The sequence below is a fragment of the Embiotoca jacksoni genome, unplaced genomic scaffold (genome assembly GCF_022577435.1).
Source record: "Embiotoca jacksoni isolate LCO1_2020_lvr unplaced genomic scaffold, fEmbJac1.0.p SCAF_5, whole genome shotgun sequence".
Lineage (NCBI taxonomy): Eukaryota > Metazoa > Chordata > Actinopteri > Embiotocidae > Embiotoca > Embiotoca jacksoni.
The window spans coordinates 6856819-6875058 of record NW_027185403.1 but is presented as its reverse complement, the minus strand read 5'-3'; the positions used below and the strand labels follow the sequence as shown (position 1 = coordinate 6875058).

Sequence of the window (18240 nt, the reverse complement as noted above, 5' to 3'; positions counted from 1 at the left end):
TTCTCATACAGCTAACTTGAATATCATCAGTTGTACCGTGGGTCTTCTTTAGCAGAAAATAGCCTTTTAAAACCTCATTCTGGGGAGTTTATATATATATATTATATAAGTTCTTAAAAAGGTTCTGGGTTTGAATCCGGGCCTGGGCCTTTCTGTGCAGAGTTTGCATGTTCTCCCTGTGCCTGCGTGGGTTCTCTCCGGGTACTCCGGCTTCCTCCCACCATCCAAAGACATGCGTCTCAGGTTAATTGGTGGTTCTACAAATTGCCCTGAGGTGTGAATGAGAGCGCGAATGGTCTTTGTTTCCGTCTGTCTCTATGTGGCCCTGTGATGAACTGGCAAACTGTCCAGGGTGTACCCTGCCTTCGCCCAATGTGAGCTGGGATAGGCTCCAGCCCCCCCCCCCCCCCCCCCGTGACCTTGTTCAGGATAGAAGCGGGTATAGATAATGGATGGATATAAGTTCTTTGTGCTTGACACAGAAAATCCCCGAGAAGGATGTGCACTGGACGAAAGAAAATCAAGAACAACAATTATAATTTTTTTTTTTTAGAAACCATGAAGTCAAATTTTAGTACAGTACAGAATAAAGAACTACAGAAATGTGCACAGCTCAGTGAGGCTTTAAGCCGAGTTGAAGTTGTTTTCCTGCAGATTAGTTTTAATTTAATTAAGCATAATCATATCCTAATGATATTAAGAGACTGTAGCCATGAGAGAAGCTTTATGAGGCTGTAAAAACCAAACTTTGAGCAAGTTAAATCAAAGTATTGGACAGGTTTCAATTTTGACCAGATGAAGGCACGAGATGGAAAGTCAGGAAAGCGCCAAAGTTCACAAAGACCCCAAATCTCTGCACCAAACTGCAACGTAATCCATCCAATAGTTGGAAAGAATTCCACTCTGAACCACAAAGGTCAGCCTTAAGGTGGCGCAAAAGAAAAACTCAGAGGATCAACAAAAGTCATTACGGTTCATCCTTTGAGAATCATAAATGTCTCAGCAAAATTCCTACAGCCACTCTGCAGTGTGGTGCCTGACAAGAAAGAATGAAATCCTTCTATGAGTATTTAAAGCAAATACAAGTGGAGGCCGCAAGTAATGTATAAATATATAGATCTTTATTCTTTTATTTACTTCATACACTCAGTTAACAGTGTTGGGGAACATTACTTTCGTTCAAACTAACTTGTTATGCTACATGTATAACAGGAGGAAGGTTTGAGCTGCTGCAGGAATCATTAGTCATGGTTATTCATATATAAAAAAACAAATCCAATAAAATCCAACATCCACATTTCTATTTGTAATCAGCTTGAAATCTTTGAACATTACTGCAAGAGCAGAAACTGAATTAACTGAACCATTTATATGAAGAACTGAAAGCAGGCTGACAGAAATTATAATACAACAAATACTGCAAATGTTAATGTCCTACTATATACTACAGAGGAGTTAAATAAAAAACAAAAATAAAATCAGAAATCTGTGTAACATGTGACCCTCAACACTGTTTCATAATAATATACCTTCAAGATACAAAAAAATTATACTTGATATAAAGTATCAGTGCATCACTTCCTCTCCGACAAAAAAATGTGGTCACAAACAAAACATCATTTAGAAAGGGCTCAACATTTACACTAGTTCACTCACTGGCTATTACTGTTTTCTTTAGTGGTCAACGAACACAAGCTAGCTGCAACTCTACAGGGAGTGTGTGTGTGTGTGTGTGTGTGTGTGTGTGTGTGTGTGTGTGTGTGTGTGTGTGTGTGTGTGTGTGTGTGTGTGTGTCTGTGTGTGTGTGTGTGTGTCTGTGTGTGTGTGCTAATACAAGTGCGACTGAAGGATTTGGTCCACAGCACTTTCAGTTTGACTTGTATTACAAAAACAAAAAAATGGTAACAACATGGAGGGTTCACATGTTAACAAATGATGTACTGATGCCACCTCCACACACAACTAGGGTTTCCGTAGCCTGCCCGGCAAGCTTTACTGGCAAAAGAATATCCCTCATTCCTGTCGCTCCCTCAGCTTTACTATCAGTGAATACAGCAGCACAAACAGCATATAAGTCCGGAATGAAACACTCAGATATTACATGTTGACATCAGGAAGACTGAGCTGAAAAATCCTTTGGTTAACTAAATGAGCAACAGATTACTAAGTGACAGTGTTTACAATCTATATAAATTAATTTTACGAGTGCTTTTTGAATAAACTGTTTCTAAGAAGTCTTGTTCGTGTTTCGAGCTAAAGTTGAACACAAGAAAACCCACAAATCTGGAGCACTTTCTTTTCAGTTTGACCGACAAAACCAACACAGCGTTTCTTCAATGTCAGACTGGGACAAGAGAAGGAGTCTACAAATACAGTAACTCCTCATTCAAATGCTTTCATGGTGGAGCTGTGACGTTAAATGTGAAGCTGTCTTACTCTCGGCTCTACCCTGTTTCCTCCATTAACCTCCATTAACCTGTGATTTTCCAAAACCTAAAGAGACCTTAAAAAAACCTCTGATCAGTTCAGAGTGCTCTTCTCCTCTGCCACTCTAGGTCAACCTGAGTTAGTTGAGCTGAAACTTTTATGAAATTAAAGAAGCAGTGACCTCAAATAAGAGACTTTTTATAGTTAACATTTTTGTCTCATCTGCTTTTTGCATTGAGCAAAACAGAATCTTCACATGGACCTATGCAGCCACATTACAAAATCAGATTCTTCTTAACTTTTTTACTTTCCGGTTTTCACTTTAAAAAAAATAATAATATTCAAACATATAAAAACCTTTTGAACACCTTTGGCAATCTTCTCTTTTCTGTTCTAGCTATTACTCTTAATCATCAAATGTTGTAGTTTGTTCAGATCTGTGGTAAAGACTCATTTGTTTCACAGTAGATCAAAGAAATACCTGAGGCTGTTTTCAGCTGTTTGACATATTACAGTGAATGTGGAACGGACCAGCAGCATTAACACCTATGTCTGAAACCTGGAAAGGAATCAAAAGTCTACAGGTTTCCTTTTGTTGCACAGTTGACGCTCTGGAAGCTAGAAGATGAAAAGTTGATTAATTGGAGAAGGAATCTCGTGTTTTCCTCTCAAACGTTGCTACAGAACAGTCTGGAGATAAGAGTCAAAAACAGAGGAAAACAAAGCAAAAGGCCTTGAGGCTAACAGTCTCGGATCCTCCGAGGGCAAAAACAGGAGGTTAAACAGGGGGGGTGGAGTAGCGCACCACGTAGTTGTAGTCAGGCGGCGGGCTGTGACACTCCAGGCCGGCGTCCAGGGCCGAGTCGTCCAGACTGAAGTCTAGAGGCTGAACTGTGGGCGGGAACTTCTCTTTCTCCGCGTCACTCAGCACAGACTCTTTACTTTTACTCACTGCCTTCATCCTGAAACACAAAGACGTGCAATTTTAATATGGCAGATTAATATCACCAACTTAACTTCCACACAATTTATGTCAAAATACATAGTTCTTTAAACAGGCAACTCAAGGCAACCAAACAATAAATAATAATTTGTCACTGAAACAACAAAAATCAGATTCAAATTTCAAACAAAAGTGCCTACTTCATCTGTTATGATGGCAAATTTGAACCACATCAGTTACACTTGAAGCAAAAAGTAGATCAATCATTTATTGCCTCACAGCAAAAAGGTTCTGGGTTCGAATCCGGGCTTTTCTGTGTGGAGTTTGCATGTTCTCCCTGTCCCTGTGTGGGTTCTCTCCGGATAATCTAGCTTCTTCCCACCATCCAAAAAACATGCATCTCAGGTTAATTGGTGATTCTACAAATTGCCCTGAGGTGTGAATGAGAGCGTGACTGGTCTTTCTTTCTTTAACCCTGTTCAGGATAAAGCGGGTATAGATAATGGATGGAATAAACTTTTCCCTTTTTAATAGTAAAAATGCCAAATACTTTCTGGTTTCAGCTTCTCAAATGTGTTTTATATCTTTATAAATTGAATATTGTTTGGTTGGTTGGACAAAGCAAGATGTCGCATTAAGGCTCGGAGAAATTCAGTCAGACATTTTCACCATTTTTGACATCTTACAGACGAAAGACTCATTTATTAAGCAACAAAAGAAAACAATCACTAGCTGGAGTTCTAATATCCATCAGCCCCAATCATAATTTCCCCATGAAAACAGAGATGCGGACATGTCAATGGATAACAGATGAATCAACACAAAATCCTAATCGCAAAAACACTGAGAAACAAACAACAGACACATCAAATCAGTGTGTTGTGACACGGTGATCAGTTGACATCCTGAACAAAATAAGACACAGGACCCAAATTTGCCTCAGGGCTTTTCTACAAAATATTTTAAGCGCCTATGCAAAGACTTTTCATACTGTTGAAATTATTTTGGTAGAATAACTTTTTACTATAGAAAATTAGAGAATCAGGGTGAAAACTGGTGCTCTCAGTGCAACAAGCTGCACACTCTAATGTATTGTGCGGAATATAAAGGGTTTTTCTTCAGGACAACTTGACTTGATCGCTCTCACAATAGAGGGCTGCTTTAATTTCCTTTGATTTAAGAAATGCCCCTTGTGAAGCTGAACGATCACACAAACCTTCCCACATTAATGTGTGATGTAATCAATCATCCTGAGCTTTTCTGCTTCATTTGACTCCCAGAATATGAGTAATCGCCTCATTGTCTTGGACGTTGCTAGGGGGTGTCGAGGCTAAAGGGTCAGTGCCCGCCGGGGGGAAGTGACGCTTTACTGGAATGTTGTCCTGATGAGTAAACTACCTGGCATCAAAACAAACTAACAAAAGTGTTCTTCTGCTGATGCTGACAGCAGGGTGGCGGTACGATTGAACCACAAGGACCCAAATGAGTCGGATCACTTTACACTGAACTGTAGCAGTTAGTAGAATAAGGGCCTGGTTTTCTAAAGGTTCGCGTGTGTAAAATCACTTGCAAAACTTCCCACCACCTGCAAAGAAATGTCGACGCTCTGAGGATTGCGTTTTTCAAATGTGCAATTTAACACACGTTGTCCATTTTGCGTGTTCGCCTGAACAAATATGTAATATTGGGCATTTCTACTTGAAGGTGCAAAATACTGGGAGGGGAAAAGCAAATAGATCAATTTAGCACCTGCAACAATATTTACTAAGCCTGAAAGTAGAAATAGGAGAAGTGATTGCGTGTGTATTTTAGTACGACTGAAAGGAACGTATTAATCAGGTGACCACATCAGGAGAGACGGCTGCTCTTATTGTGGTGAGAAGGAGACGCAGGGGAAACCAAAAGAATATGTAGGGAATGTGGTTTTACACCTGTGTAAACATTTCTGAGATGCCAGAGGAAAAAAATATTCAGACATATTGTTTGTCCAGCAATGACATTTCAGAGTTATTGAATGAACTGAATGATGATTGACAGCCAACAACAAGGAGGAGCCACGAAATACCGGCAATTAAAAAACTTCTTGGGACTCAGCATTGTCCTCCCTCCGGGTTGTTCCAGCGTATCGCTGCTTGCATATCCCACCCAGTCCTGTTATTCAGGTGTGCTGTCACAGGTCCTGAATGTGTCCCGCAGAATTCACAGGTAGCTTCATAAGATTCCCGAGCACTCGCGAGGCACTGAATGAAAAGTCACCTGCTCATCACAGAAAGAGCTGGACCTGCTGATCAGTGTTTGTTCATTTGCCGAAGTTTTAGTATATGGCATTTTTTTTCCCGCCTAATATCTTGCCATCTTCTTATAATTTCATCTACTGATGATCTCCTACATAACGTTTTGTTCTTGTTTTATTTATAGGCTATTTATTCATTTCAATGGGATCAGATTTCCTTTTGCTTTTGCGGTCGTTCTGTTAAACGGCTGGAATCACTTTAACTCACGCAAATACTTCATTTAAATAGAGCGGTTTGCACCTGATACCAAAGACGTAATTACTTTTAGTAAATCACCTGCAAAACGGGTGCAAAATACATGTGAAAACCTTCGGAATAAACACGCAATTTTGTACCCTTTATTTAAGATTTGGAAAATCACGCCCTGAGGGTTCATATCAGTCAGTGAGTCCAGCTTCAAGTGTAGATATTAGCTATTGTACAACATTTTCTTTCTCCTAAAATCCACTACATCATGCTGAAAAACTTCCTTTGCAATATTGTTTAATCAGTGCTGATCAAATGTTCTGGCAGAGCAGTGAGGGTGGAGGAGTGGAGATGTCTGGGCCAGCATCAGGTGGACTGCTATACAAAAGAACTACAGCAGCAGGTTGAAAGGTGGCAGTGATCGAGCGGCTTCCCAGCAAGGAAGTCCTCCCCTTGAAATATAGCGCATTCCCTAGATGCTTGAACTGCTTCTTTCTCCAACAGAGCAGCTCTGATGGGACAAACAGGCCTGTAATGATGAAGCTTAGAGATCTAAAAGACACTATGAGTGGGCGGGTGTGAGGCTGGTGAGCTGTAAATTAATTACTGCACTTCAGAGAGCTTCATTAACTAAGTGTATCTCAGAAGATATTTTCCCAGCAGTTGTTTACATGTTCGCTCATTTAATAATTTATAAGCACTTTCATGTCTTTTTTCATGAGTTTCGACTCCTTTTCCTTTTTGACTTCACAGGGATTTTTGGAAGATTCGCTTTGGGACAATTTACTTTATTGCTGCACTTCCTTTAAATCCTCTGAGTGTGAGCCACGATACTTTGAAAGAGTATTCATAGTTGCTACTGTGCAGGGAGTGGCAGAATAATGAGAGAAGGTTTAAAGTGTAATTATTGAGTTCAGGGGTATGACCCTGTAAATTAACCCTGCCACTGAGCTGCGATAAACCGAACATGCAAGCTGTAAGACACCTACAGAGACCCTCATAATGAAAAAGATTTACAGAAATCTCACTCAAATTTGACTTTTTCCACTAAAGTGAGAATTTTGTTTCTCCCTACTACAGTTTCATATACTTTCAAGATCCACATCTTAAAGTCATCAAATGCGCCACAGGATTTTAGAGTACAGTCCACATCACTCTTGTGAGAATATTTGTTGCTTAGCATTGCATTATAACAGACAGCCATGACTCACGAGTTAAATCCGTCTGGGAGGTATCTCATTCAGGCCTCTCTCGGTGAAAACAAAGAGTTTTTAGAGTTTTCTCTTAAAACAGCCAAACCTCCCTGCTTTTGTGGTCAGTCCTTTAGTTTGTCACCTTCAAGCTTTTTCCCTCCCACTTCTCCTTTGTGCCGCTGTCCCTCACACATGGTTTCCTCAGACAAAAGGGAAAACTAGCCGCTGGCTTCTTTTTAAGCCAGAAGAAACTCTGTGTTTGTGTTGTATGACAGTTATAGTGTCTACATTCCAGCACAGCGTGGAGGTTTCCAAGCAGGTACTTTCCCTTTCTGTGTGTTTGTGCGTGTTCATTTGTCACTTAGGGCATGTTGTAGGGGGGGTTTGTGGTGAGGTGTACGTACGCCAGAGCCATGATGCTCAGAGGTCGGCCTGCCAAAGACTCGAGGCGCATCAGTGTCTTTATGTTGTCAGACGAAAGGCCCATCCCGCTATCCGACTGATCCTGATGAGGACGGACAGACAAACAGAGGGTGAATAATTAAAACCACCAATTTGCTTTTGCTTTTTGATCCTATTTTAAATATATCAAAAGGTAACAAAGAAATCAAAGTTCGTGAAACTTTATTTTAAAATTTCAAAACCTAAGTTACAAAGTACTTTATAGGTGCACAAAAAAAAAATCCAGGAGTGCAAATATTTTATTACAATTATTCCAGTGAATCATCAACACAGAAAAATGAATTAAAAAGAACATAAAACCACTGTAGTAAATGTGGCACAAACTCAGCTGATTTTAAACTGAGAGGAAGTTTGTTAAAGCTGCTGCTGAAAATGGCAGGACAAAGGTTGTTGTGTTCGAGATCTCGGAGCAATTAATAATGAGAAATATATAGTGTAACCAAGTCAGCAGAGATAAATCATAAATTGGAACTACACCCTCTCATATAGTTCAATTGTTCCTGCATTGTTTGAGACAAGTTATTGTGCACATTGTGTGTCTGTTTCTGGTTTAGTTTCAGGCTCTATAACTCACCCCGTGGTTCTCATTTGTCCCGTTCTCCATGGTAACCTCGTCGAAGGTTTTTACACTAGCGGGACGGATCTTGATGTTCCTGGGAAAAAAAACATTTCCAAGTTAAGACTCCAGAAAACCCCAAAACGTTCTGTTACTGTTAAGATAATCCGTTGATTACACTGGAGCAGAGAAGGCAAAGTTCAGCAACAAAACCGCAGGAACTTAATCACTTAGATCAACACTGTGGTGCATCTATGACATTGTACTTTGAAAATACACATTGTTTGCTTTGCATTTCAACACTCAGAGGCTAAAACGGCAGCTTAATTTAACTTAAGGGGTAGCTGTCATTACTGCTTTTCAGCACTTCCTCAATAAACACCCTTGGAGGACCTGTGAAAATCCAAGAGCTCAACAAATATTATTTTAAGTGGGCATAAATCTCGAAGCTGGCTCTAGTTTTTGGGGAAATTCCTCACAGGAGCCACAATACTGAAAGCTCTGCGACCGTCGAGCTGACGTGTGTATGTTTCTTATCACCTGCCAATCAGGGTTCTCATTGTCCTCAGGTCAGACCTTAATGTTCTACTGGTTGCGTTTAGTCTGAGCGCCACAGGAACAATACTTAGTTTGGATGTTTTTCAGTACAAATGTAGGCATTTCCTTTGCAAAACAGACTCTGCGCTGTTTGCCTGCAACAGTCAAAGGATTGGTTTACATATATGTAAGACAAGGTGACTGATTCCCTTTGAATGTCTTAACAAGTTCACAAGGAGAGCGCAACAGATTTGAGACAAGACCAAAAGTCTACAGCCAAGCTAGCAGCTCTGTGCGACTGTGCTGTGCTGAAGGAATTTAGTCATAAAACCAAATACTGGACAAACATAATTTCAACCTGTTTATAGTTCTAGATTAAAAGTTAAGTTAAGTTATTACAGTTCATCCAGAGAGAGCAATGAATGTGGGCCAAATTTCAACACCCTTAAAACAACAGATGTCAAACTCATAGTGGCGCTAACGGAGAAGTTCAGACCAACAATATTAGACTATTGTATGTCTTTGTTAAATTTTGTGCCAAACCTTTTAGTAGCTGTTCAAATAATTTACTGTGTGAAATTTTATTTAACCTGCTGGTGGCGCTTGAAAAAAAAAGTCAGGATCGCCAAAGTCAATATTCGTCCAATAATGTCTGAACAATCCCTCCAATCGTGGAAACTTGTCGGTCTGAACCGACAAACCAACACTGCCATCCCTTGTGATACATCGTTAGCATACTTGGAGGAACAGATGAAATACTGACATCTGTCCAAATAGATCGGAGTTTCTCTGTTGGATGTAAACTAGCCACTGAACAATGATCCATGTTCTCACCAGTTGCCTCCTGAGTCGCGGTGGGAGAGGGGCCGAGTGGGTGTCTCCTCTGACTGCACTGTGGCAGTCTGGTCTCCCACTTTGGCCAGCAAGGCTGTGTTGATGGGTATGTAGTGCTTTCCCTCCTAAATCAACAAAACAAGTAGATTTATGGTCGATGCTGTGTGCGATACGCAAACACATACATGCACAGGTCGGCGTGAGCAGCCAAAGAAACCAAGGTCATGCCTAATAAATCCATAACCACGATCATGAAGTTGGAGTAGGCGGCACAGTTCATGGCCGGCCTTCCTACGCTGCAACAAAAGCTTTATTAATGAGAGTCAAACCTTTTCCCTGCTCGTACTTGTCAGTCTGAACTGTTTCTCATGAAGATTGCTTTCAAGGACTCATTTGTAATGCAGCATGCTGTAGTTTTCATGTGATGTGATGTGTGGTTGTCTTTATCTCTTATTACTTGACTGCACACTCTACAGTTTTGTGCAGTCTATGCATCAGAAGTAAAATATAATTCCTTTTCTTCGCGAGCCCTTTGTATCCGTCTGCACTAATGCACAATGTGGACAAGAAGCCTGTTCTCCTCTGTGAAAGGAAGAGGCCTTGCTCATCCTGATGAGTAAAAATGATCTGGTTTTCTTCGGGTTCAAACTCATTTTCTATCATCAGTGATTGTCGATGCAAAGTGCTCCTCTTTTTATTTCCATTCATCTGTTTCGGTAACATCTTGCTATTCATTCACCAAAAAATGTTTTCTTTTGTTCTAACTTTCAGGGCCTCGTGTAAGTTACACTGCTTTATGGAGGTAACAGTATTTTTTCATATTAATTTGAATGGAGAATAGGACGAACGGGCTTCAAGGGTCCCCTTAAAGTAGACAGAGAGCTCACTCCCTGGCAGCAGTGAGATACGCCACCACGTATGAAAAGCATCATGTGTCATTTTTTACATTTCAAATTCTTCATCTCAGTGGTTACAAAGCATTAATGTGTTCTAATCTCAGAGCCAGTCTGCTTGGATCCACTTTTGTATTTAAAAATCTTGACATGAGACATGCAGCTGTAGAAAGTGACACTAATGGCAGACTGTCATTCGGCCTCTGAGGGATTTTTTTTTTGCGGTACAGCGACACAGGTGTAAACAAGACGATTAATAGTGGCTGAGTTCCATTTAGCTGCTTCAGTTTCAGGGTCCTAGTAATTTCATATTTTCATGATTAAATGGGACACTTGATCAGAATTTTATTGGTGTTAGTAACACCCGTGCTTCTCCTGCTTTGACAAGTAAAAATGTCTGTTGTGAAAAAGCCTTATTGGTACATTTAATTAATTTCATAATAACAAACAGCTGTTAAGCCCTCTGACAGCCGTATAAAATCTACAAACTGTTGGTGACATTCATACCAGACGATGTTATTTTGCATCACTCATATTATCACATTGTTTTTCCATGTGTTTTCAAGTGTGGTTCCTCTTACGAGGCGGATAGCACCATTTCAAAGAGAACCACGTGTTTGTGTTGTATGTTACTTCCCTTCTCAGTTACACTGAGCGTCCTCCCGAGTGAAACACTCAAACTTATTTGGGCTGAAGGGCTCTGATCAGCAATGACTCTTCCTGAATATCTGCGGGTTTTTGACTCATTCTGCGGAACTAGGGGCTAATATTGCTAAAATAAGTCTGAGAAGCCAAAACACTGCACAAAAATGTTGGGGATTTCAACTTCAAATACTGTATATTGTTTCAGTATTTGTCAGTTAGTGAGAAAACATCATCATCATCAACATAAACAGCTAATGATAATAAACTCAGTTTTCACATAATGAAGCTTGAACTCCATCTATCCTACCTGTTGCACGCTGGCCTGAAGCAGGTCTCCCAGTCTTTCCACCAGCTCGGTGAAGGTCGGTCGCTCCTGCGGCTCACCCTGCCAGCAGTCCAGCATGGTCTGATATCTATAAGTAAAGAATACACCAGTGAACACACACGCCTTCAACACAATGCAGGGACACTCTTATCGCAGTATATTTGGGTTGATGGATGGTAATACGTAGCACCTTCAGGAAGAAAAACAAAAACGTCAGGACTGGTGGTCCTTTGTCTTTTCATCTTCAATAAACCAACGTCTTCGCAGTGAGGAACCACATCTGGTTCTCCTCTAAATCAACTGTCATCTAGACGTACACTGTTCTCTATTTTGAGGTAATCCTCCGCCCCCCGGACTGTATCTGACTCACTCCTGGTGTTGGGTGTGAAGACAGCTTCGGTCAGGTCTCTGACAGTCTGTCAGTGTCTCTGACCATGTGGGAAGATTCAGGGCCTTGATGTGAGTTTCCATTGCGGTGGCCTGCCTCATTTCATGGGGGAATTAAGAAACAGAGCACCACTACTGCTGTTTAAATAACATTCACAGCGTGCTACTGATTGACATCCATCAGTGATGTAACCTGATCCTGTTTCTGTTGCAGCAACCACTCCACTCCGCACAGAAAGCTTACATTTTATGTAAATACAGCCATTATAATTCCTTTTTGGCATCATATTTAGTCATCTCATGTTTTGAGGACGTGGAGAAGCTGTTGTCTCTTCCTGCTGTATCCACCTCCTCTCCATCTGTGTGTGTGCATGTGTCTGCTCCTCAGTGATGTCAGGCCGGGCTGACAGCAGCAGAGCGGCTGTGATTCCCACCTTAATGAATGGAGAGTATACTCGTCCAGGTGGTAGCCCTCCAAACAGTGACAGGATGTGGAGAGCATTATCACAGCCCTTATGCATATCATTGAGGAGGAAGTAGACAAATTGTATGAATGCACAATTTAAACCACATTTCCTGCCGGCTCCATAATGAGAATAAATAGCATGGCCCAACATGTTTTGGGGTCTTAAGAGAGTGTAGTGTGTCTGAGGAGGAATGAGTCTGTAGAACAGAGATACTCCGTCCGGTCGGACGAGTGTGTCAGGATGGAAATGAGCATCCGATTTATTGTACTCCCACTTTCTGCACAGCATCCGCTAAATTCCTCTGCTATGTATCAGAAGAGGAGGAGGAGGGTGGGTGGTCTTATTAACAGGCAGGAGACAACATTCCTATTGAATAGAGGTCAGCAATGGCACAAACTGAATGAAGGCGCCAGTAACCTTTCATCATTCTTATATTCTGAGTTTAGGATAAGGGTCATGGTGTCATAACCTGGGTTTAACAACACCTGTGATCAACTGCAGAGCTCTGGAGGGGATCAGGACAATTCACCCCAATGAGTCTGAGTGCATTGCTGTGGATCCCATTTGAACTGATATCAGTGGGTTTTATCTGGGTTTTAAATTAGCGGCAGGCCTCACAGCCGTAAGAATGCAAAATATGTAATCTGGCAGGTCTATTTTCATCAATGGACAGCCTGAACTGCGATGGAAAGTACGAGAGATTCTTGGCTCTTAGTGAAACCTGGAGTCTGGGTTAGATTTTGGGTATCATTTCCAATCACGCTTTGTGAAGATGATAAATTCATTCAGTTAGCTTTACTTGGCACAAAATCCTTCAAAATTATAGACCTTTAGAGACTTCAGTGTTATTAAGCAGAAGTGGAGCATTATGCTCTCAAAACAAATACGATTTCTGAAGTTTAACAATGTGCGTCATTTTAAATTAAAACCAGACACAACGTATGCACATACATTGAGCTCAGACTGTGATATCTGGGTCTGGATCAGTTTCACATTGAACAGAGGAGTCCTATTACAGAAAAGTTTGAAGAGCTGCATCACTGACTGACAGCAATGACACCAAAGAAGAGGACTCTGTGTTCTCCCACAGATATTTATGTGTAGCAGAATCCTCCAACCTCCTCAAAGGAGCAACTTGGGCTCCAGACATGGCCTTTAAATGTGGTGCTCTGTTACATCTGCGCCACTGTCAGTCAGAAACAGGTTCAGAGCTTCAAGCGCGCCGCAGCAGAGCTAATCAGTGGCTAACGTTTCCTCCTGAAACATTGAGAGCAGGATTACCCATGATTCTTATCAAGCACCCCTGACCTGCTGGTGCAAAGAGGGAGACAGAAACAATGCCTCCCCTTAGTTGCATATTGATATGGGAGGCTTTTACCTGCTGCCTTTATTTTCTTCTCCTCACAGAAGAGAAAAAAAAAAAGCCAGCGGTTTGGAGCTTTAGGAAATAGAGATATAGTAAAAAAGTAAAAAAAAAAAAAAAAAAAAACATAATTAGAATAATAGTTGAGAGTGGCATATCAGTGTTTTTTCATAGTTTAACCACCCGACAGTTTGTTTTTAATGACGTACAAACAAAAAAGGTTTCGCAGCCCTGAATTTTTGAAAGTCAGATTTAAGGGATTGGACTGGTAATGAGGACCTTCAGTGATTTATTGCTCACAAACGCAGTTCACTTCCCTGTTACTTTTATTTGTTGTTTACTAAAGTGTAGTTAAGAGTAATTCTCACATTTCAGAGGAAGAGTATTCTGGTGCTCTCATCCTGGTCCCCTCTTTCAGTCTGCAGCAAAATTCCTCATCAATGTGGACGCCAGGATACGGGGAGGCACCTGGGTGAGGAGGGAGGGGGAGAAGTTCAGGATATATTTGAACTGTTGTGCACAAAAATACCACGCACAGTCCATTGAATGAATACATGTATCCTAATGTGATGTTGTTTTATGTAGGTTGACTTCAAAATAGAAATGTAGTTTTCTGTCTGTGCTCGGTCACAAAAATATCTAATATTTGTTTGGAAACTATTGTAAATTATACAACAGCTATTTATGACAAAATTAACCACCAATTAAACAGAAAAAAATGAAATACAAAGGCCTTTTGATTAGAAATGGTTGGATTATTTAACTGGTCCACTCGGGATGTTCAGTAAAAGCACAATGCTGTAATACATATGCTGCTGTGTCAAATGAATCTGTCAAATGCATCAGTTACCACCCAAAAGGGAGCCCCTACTAATCTTATTTACTTTTGAACCGTAACCCTGAGAATAAAATTTTAATGTAGAGTCGAAGACTACTTCATGCTCAGCTCCCCTTGAAAACATAACATGAATCGTATCCAATTTCCCGTTTTGTTGATTTTGGGAACTATTGTATTCTAGTAATGTAATCAATACAATTTTCTGACTCGTTAAATTATATTATTGTTTGCCTGTATGCACAATATAATATATCATCTGTGTGGCTGTCCAAATTTATAGTGAACCACAGATTCAGCGTGGCAGAGTGTACTGCTTAAGTGAAAGTCACAGTCTATGACTTGTGCAGAGAAAACATTTGAGTCCCATCTGATTCTGCTCACATGGTCCATATTTCCTGCTGCAGCCCATGTGGACTCCGTGTTCTGTAATATGAGGGTTGGTGTGTAAAGACACAGTAAGAAATGATCTGGGAGTTACATGATCGTTCTTGTCCACTACCTTCCATTACATAACAATGACCTCAGTACTATTAAGGTTAAAAGTCTATCTTAAAGGTCCCATATTTTACAGTCCTCCTGTGTTTTGTTTACAGTCTTGATAATCATAAGAACATATTTTTGTGGTTACCAAAAACGGTCTGAATATAGTTTTACAACTGCTCTGAAGTTTCTCTCTGGCACACTACCAAGAACAGGCTGTTTTTTGTCTGTGTCTTTAAGATGCATCAATATCAATAATCCTCTCTTGTGATTGGCTGACTCTTTTCTGATTGATGCACACCCAAGCCAACCGAAGGTTTTTTTTTCAGTCTTGTACCTTGCTAGCTCTGCAACTAAAAAACTGCTCAGTGTTTTCTTCCATAGAAAAGTTTGGACAGTGGGCCATCCAGGAAGAGATGACTTGAGTGTGCGTTTGTGACATCACAAACTTAAAGAAGTCCCAACGGCAAGTTGCTGAGGACAAGCTGTGTATTTCTCCATGGATTGAGTGTTTTGACACTTTTATAGTATTTATACAACACCTAGACCTGCTTTATTTTTTTTTTTTATATATTATGGGACCTTTAAATTTATCACAGTGTATTGATACCTACCTTTTGCTTAAACATTTAAACATACAGTTTTTAAAGAAAAAATGTCTAAATATAAATCTACATAACATTTAATGTATGTTTTATATGTATCCTATGGTGCAGCAAAGGGAACTTTCAAAACTGCATTCAACATAACTTTGGTATGTCATTTTACCATATTGTATACTGTTGTATCGTGTTATAAAATATTTTACCTTGTTTTAATTGTGAGACAGAATATTCTCTCATAGTTATCTTATATTTTTCACCATTTGCATCACTGTTGGTGTATGTGGCAGGGTTATGGACAAACACCATGAAGATCTTGTGCACTTTTTGGCATCAACAGTATAATAACAAGCTGGATATCTGAGCTCACAAAACAGAACTGACACACTTTTGGTTCACAAAGTGATCTGAAAAACACACGTGGGTTAGCAATAGTTTGACCTCCAAACATGATCGGGTTGCAAGACTCAGTCTTTTCCCATTTTTCTTGGTCATTTTGTATCCTTATTTCCTGATTTATATATTTGAGGCCCGGCTAACACTACCCAGATGTGTAAGTGTTGTTTTAATGGAAAATGTGGTGCGAATCTGTCGAGTGAAGAAGAGGAGGGAAAAAAAGAAGGTAGAAATCATGACATCATTGTTCTTTCTATCGAAAAGAATATGCAATTTCACACACTTTCAGCAGCAGTGCGTGACAACACCAAATGGCTCTGATTCAAAAGCTGCACAATCAAAAAGTATGCTATAGCAATACATCCAGCTTTGGTTCTCTGCTTTTTTACAGCTACTCGTATGTTTTCCCTGCTTCCCATGGTGACGTTTGAACATACAATATTTCATGGTCAGTCTTGCTACAGGAACGTGTGGTGAGCTCTGTGCCACGGTTCACAGGCAATCATGGGCCGACACACAATGCTGCCTTAAAGGCTGCAGTGGTCTCGCAGCAGGAGCACACTTTTACAGTGATCTGGCTGCTTGGTTACTGTGAGTATATATTGCCAGCTGAGAAGAAACGCATAGCTTAAATAGGAGGTGTTCCCTCGTTTTTTTGTCCCGTGCCTGTACTAATATTCACGGGCTTCCACAGGCACTAATGTTTTTTGCACGAGTGGCAGGAAAATGGCTCTCTCAGACTGACAATGCAAGTGCGGGGCCTTTGTCCCTGAAGCACAATTATACAGTGTAAGACGACAGTTATTACCCGGTGCATCTGGTGAGGCTGTATGGCTGGGGGCACCATACGAGTCCAGCAAGTTACAGCTTTCTTTACTCTCAACGTATATGATAACAGAACCCAGAGTTTAACTGAGATACCAGACTTATGTATAGGTGTTAGGAATAAACACAAAGAACCAGTAAATCTGAAGTGAATGTCAATATTTCAATCTCACTTGGGATTTAGCAGAGTACTTTAATTAGAGAGCATTTTAAATCTCATTTAAACATTTCATGAAAGGAAAATTAATCACAGCTGTAAACACTGCAAATGCTCGAATATAGTACATTGTATTATGACTATATGCTGGTTTAAGCTTTAGGCTGGTATTTGTCTCTGCATTGAAGGTTGTCTTTGAAAAGTTGTTGCTGTTCACCTTTAAATAATTTTGCATTTTTTTTAATGAAACAAGTACAGTTATGCCATTACCATTATGTGACTCCTGTTGCGTAAAATCTGACCTAATAAAAGCTGCTTGGCATTCAACCCAATAAGACCACCATTGTGTTAAAATTGTTGCTTGTGTGTCACTTGTGTATTCAGTTAATTAAAGATATGTGATTCATTTTACAAATAGATATTTTTAAGTCTGCATGACTTTGTTAATTTCTCTATGAGTAAGGTTCTTTGGCTCCCAGATGTGTTAAAAAGTATGCATATACTATAAATCCAGTGATCAATACTGACCCGGGACACTTACCCAGAGAGAAGATCTCCCACATGAGAACACCAAAGGACCAAACATCACTCTGAGTCGTGTAGATCTTGTCAAAGATGGCCTCAGGTGCCATCCACTTGAGCGGCAGTCTGGCCTGTGTACGAGTATTGAGATAACAAATCATCTACTGCCTTATCTCACTTGTGGACATCTCACTTATTAACACTAATTACATGATTACATCAGTGGAAAACTTCCCGGTTTAAACTGTGTGATCATGGTTTTCATCTGGCTGAGCCTAATTCAGTCTCTTAAGCACACATACTGTACACACTATTTTGTGTCACATTTCCAAAAACTGCTGAATTTGATTTAATCCTCCTTTCTTTCTGCAGACTTAGTGGCAGCTTATTTCTGCCTGGCATCTATTAATACAGTAAATGACTGACAGTTGAAAAAGTAAACAAATAAACTTACATCTCCTTTGCGGACATAATCCGGGTCTTTGTAGATGTCTCTGGCAAGTCCAAAATCACAGATCTTTACAACATTATTCTCAGACAGCAGGATATTTCGTGCAGCCAAATCACGATGAATGCACTAATGAAGAAAAAGAAAAAAAAGAAAATCAGATTTAAAGAGACAGTCACACATAACTTCAGGTTTTCTGCATAGGTAGGTAGGTATTTACTTTATTAATCCCCGAGGGGACATTTTTTTATATCGCTGACTTCACAACGGTACAGAGAAACACATGGTCAAGTCATCAGTGATATATTACAAAAGGAAATACATTTTTTTCCTTATCCAGGCTAAGAAATAGTCTGTTGCAAGTTATTTAGAACAACGGCTTCATTCTCTAATCAGTCTCATCCAGTGTCACAAAAACTATGAATGGCTTGAAAAATAAATTAGTTGTAGACCGACATCC

At 40.1% G+C, this 18240-nt stretch overlaps 1 protein-coding gene across 1 annotated transcript in view; it reads right to left on the bottom strand.

Annotated features, from left to right (window-relative positions):
- Positions 1-1104: 1104 nt before the first annotated feature.
- kdrl (kinase insert domain receptor like) overlaps positions 1105-18240 on the bottom strand; it is a 45109-nt gene continuing 27973 nt past the window's right edge. Inside the window, exons 23-30 of the mRNA XM_069171218.1 lie at positions 17787-17909; positions 17352-17463; positions 13881-13980; positions 11278-11383; positions 9433-9557; positions 8080-8158; positions 7448-7548; positions 1105-3389 (exon numbers count right to left, since the gene is read on the bottom strand). Of these exons, the coding sequence (XP_069027319.1) occupies positions 3206-3389; positions 7448-7548; positions 8080-8158; positions 9433-9557; positions 11278-11383; positions 13881-13980; positions 17352-17463; positions 17787-17909 (930 nt within the window). The 3' untranslated portion in view covers positions 1105-3205. The remainder of the gene's footprint in view (positions 3390-7447; positions 7549-8079; positions 8159-9432; positions 9558-11277; positions 11384-13880; positions 13981-17351; positions 17464-17786; positions 17910-18240) is intronic.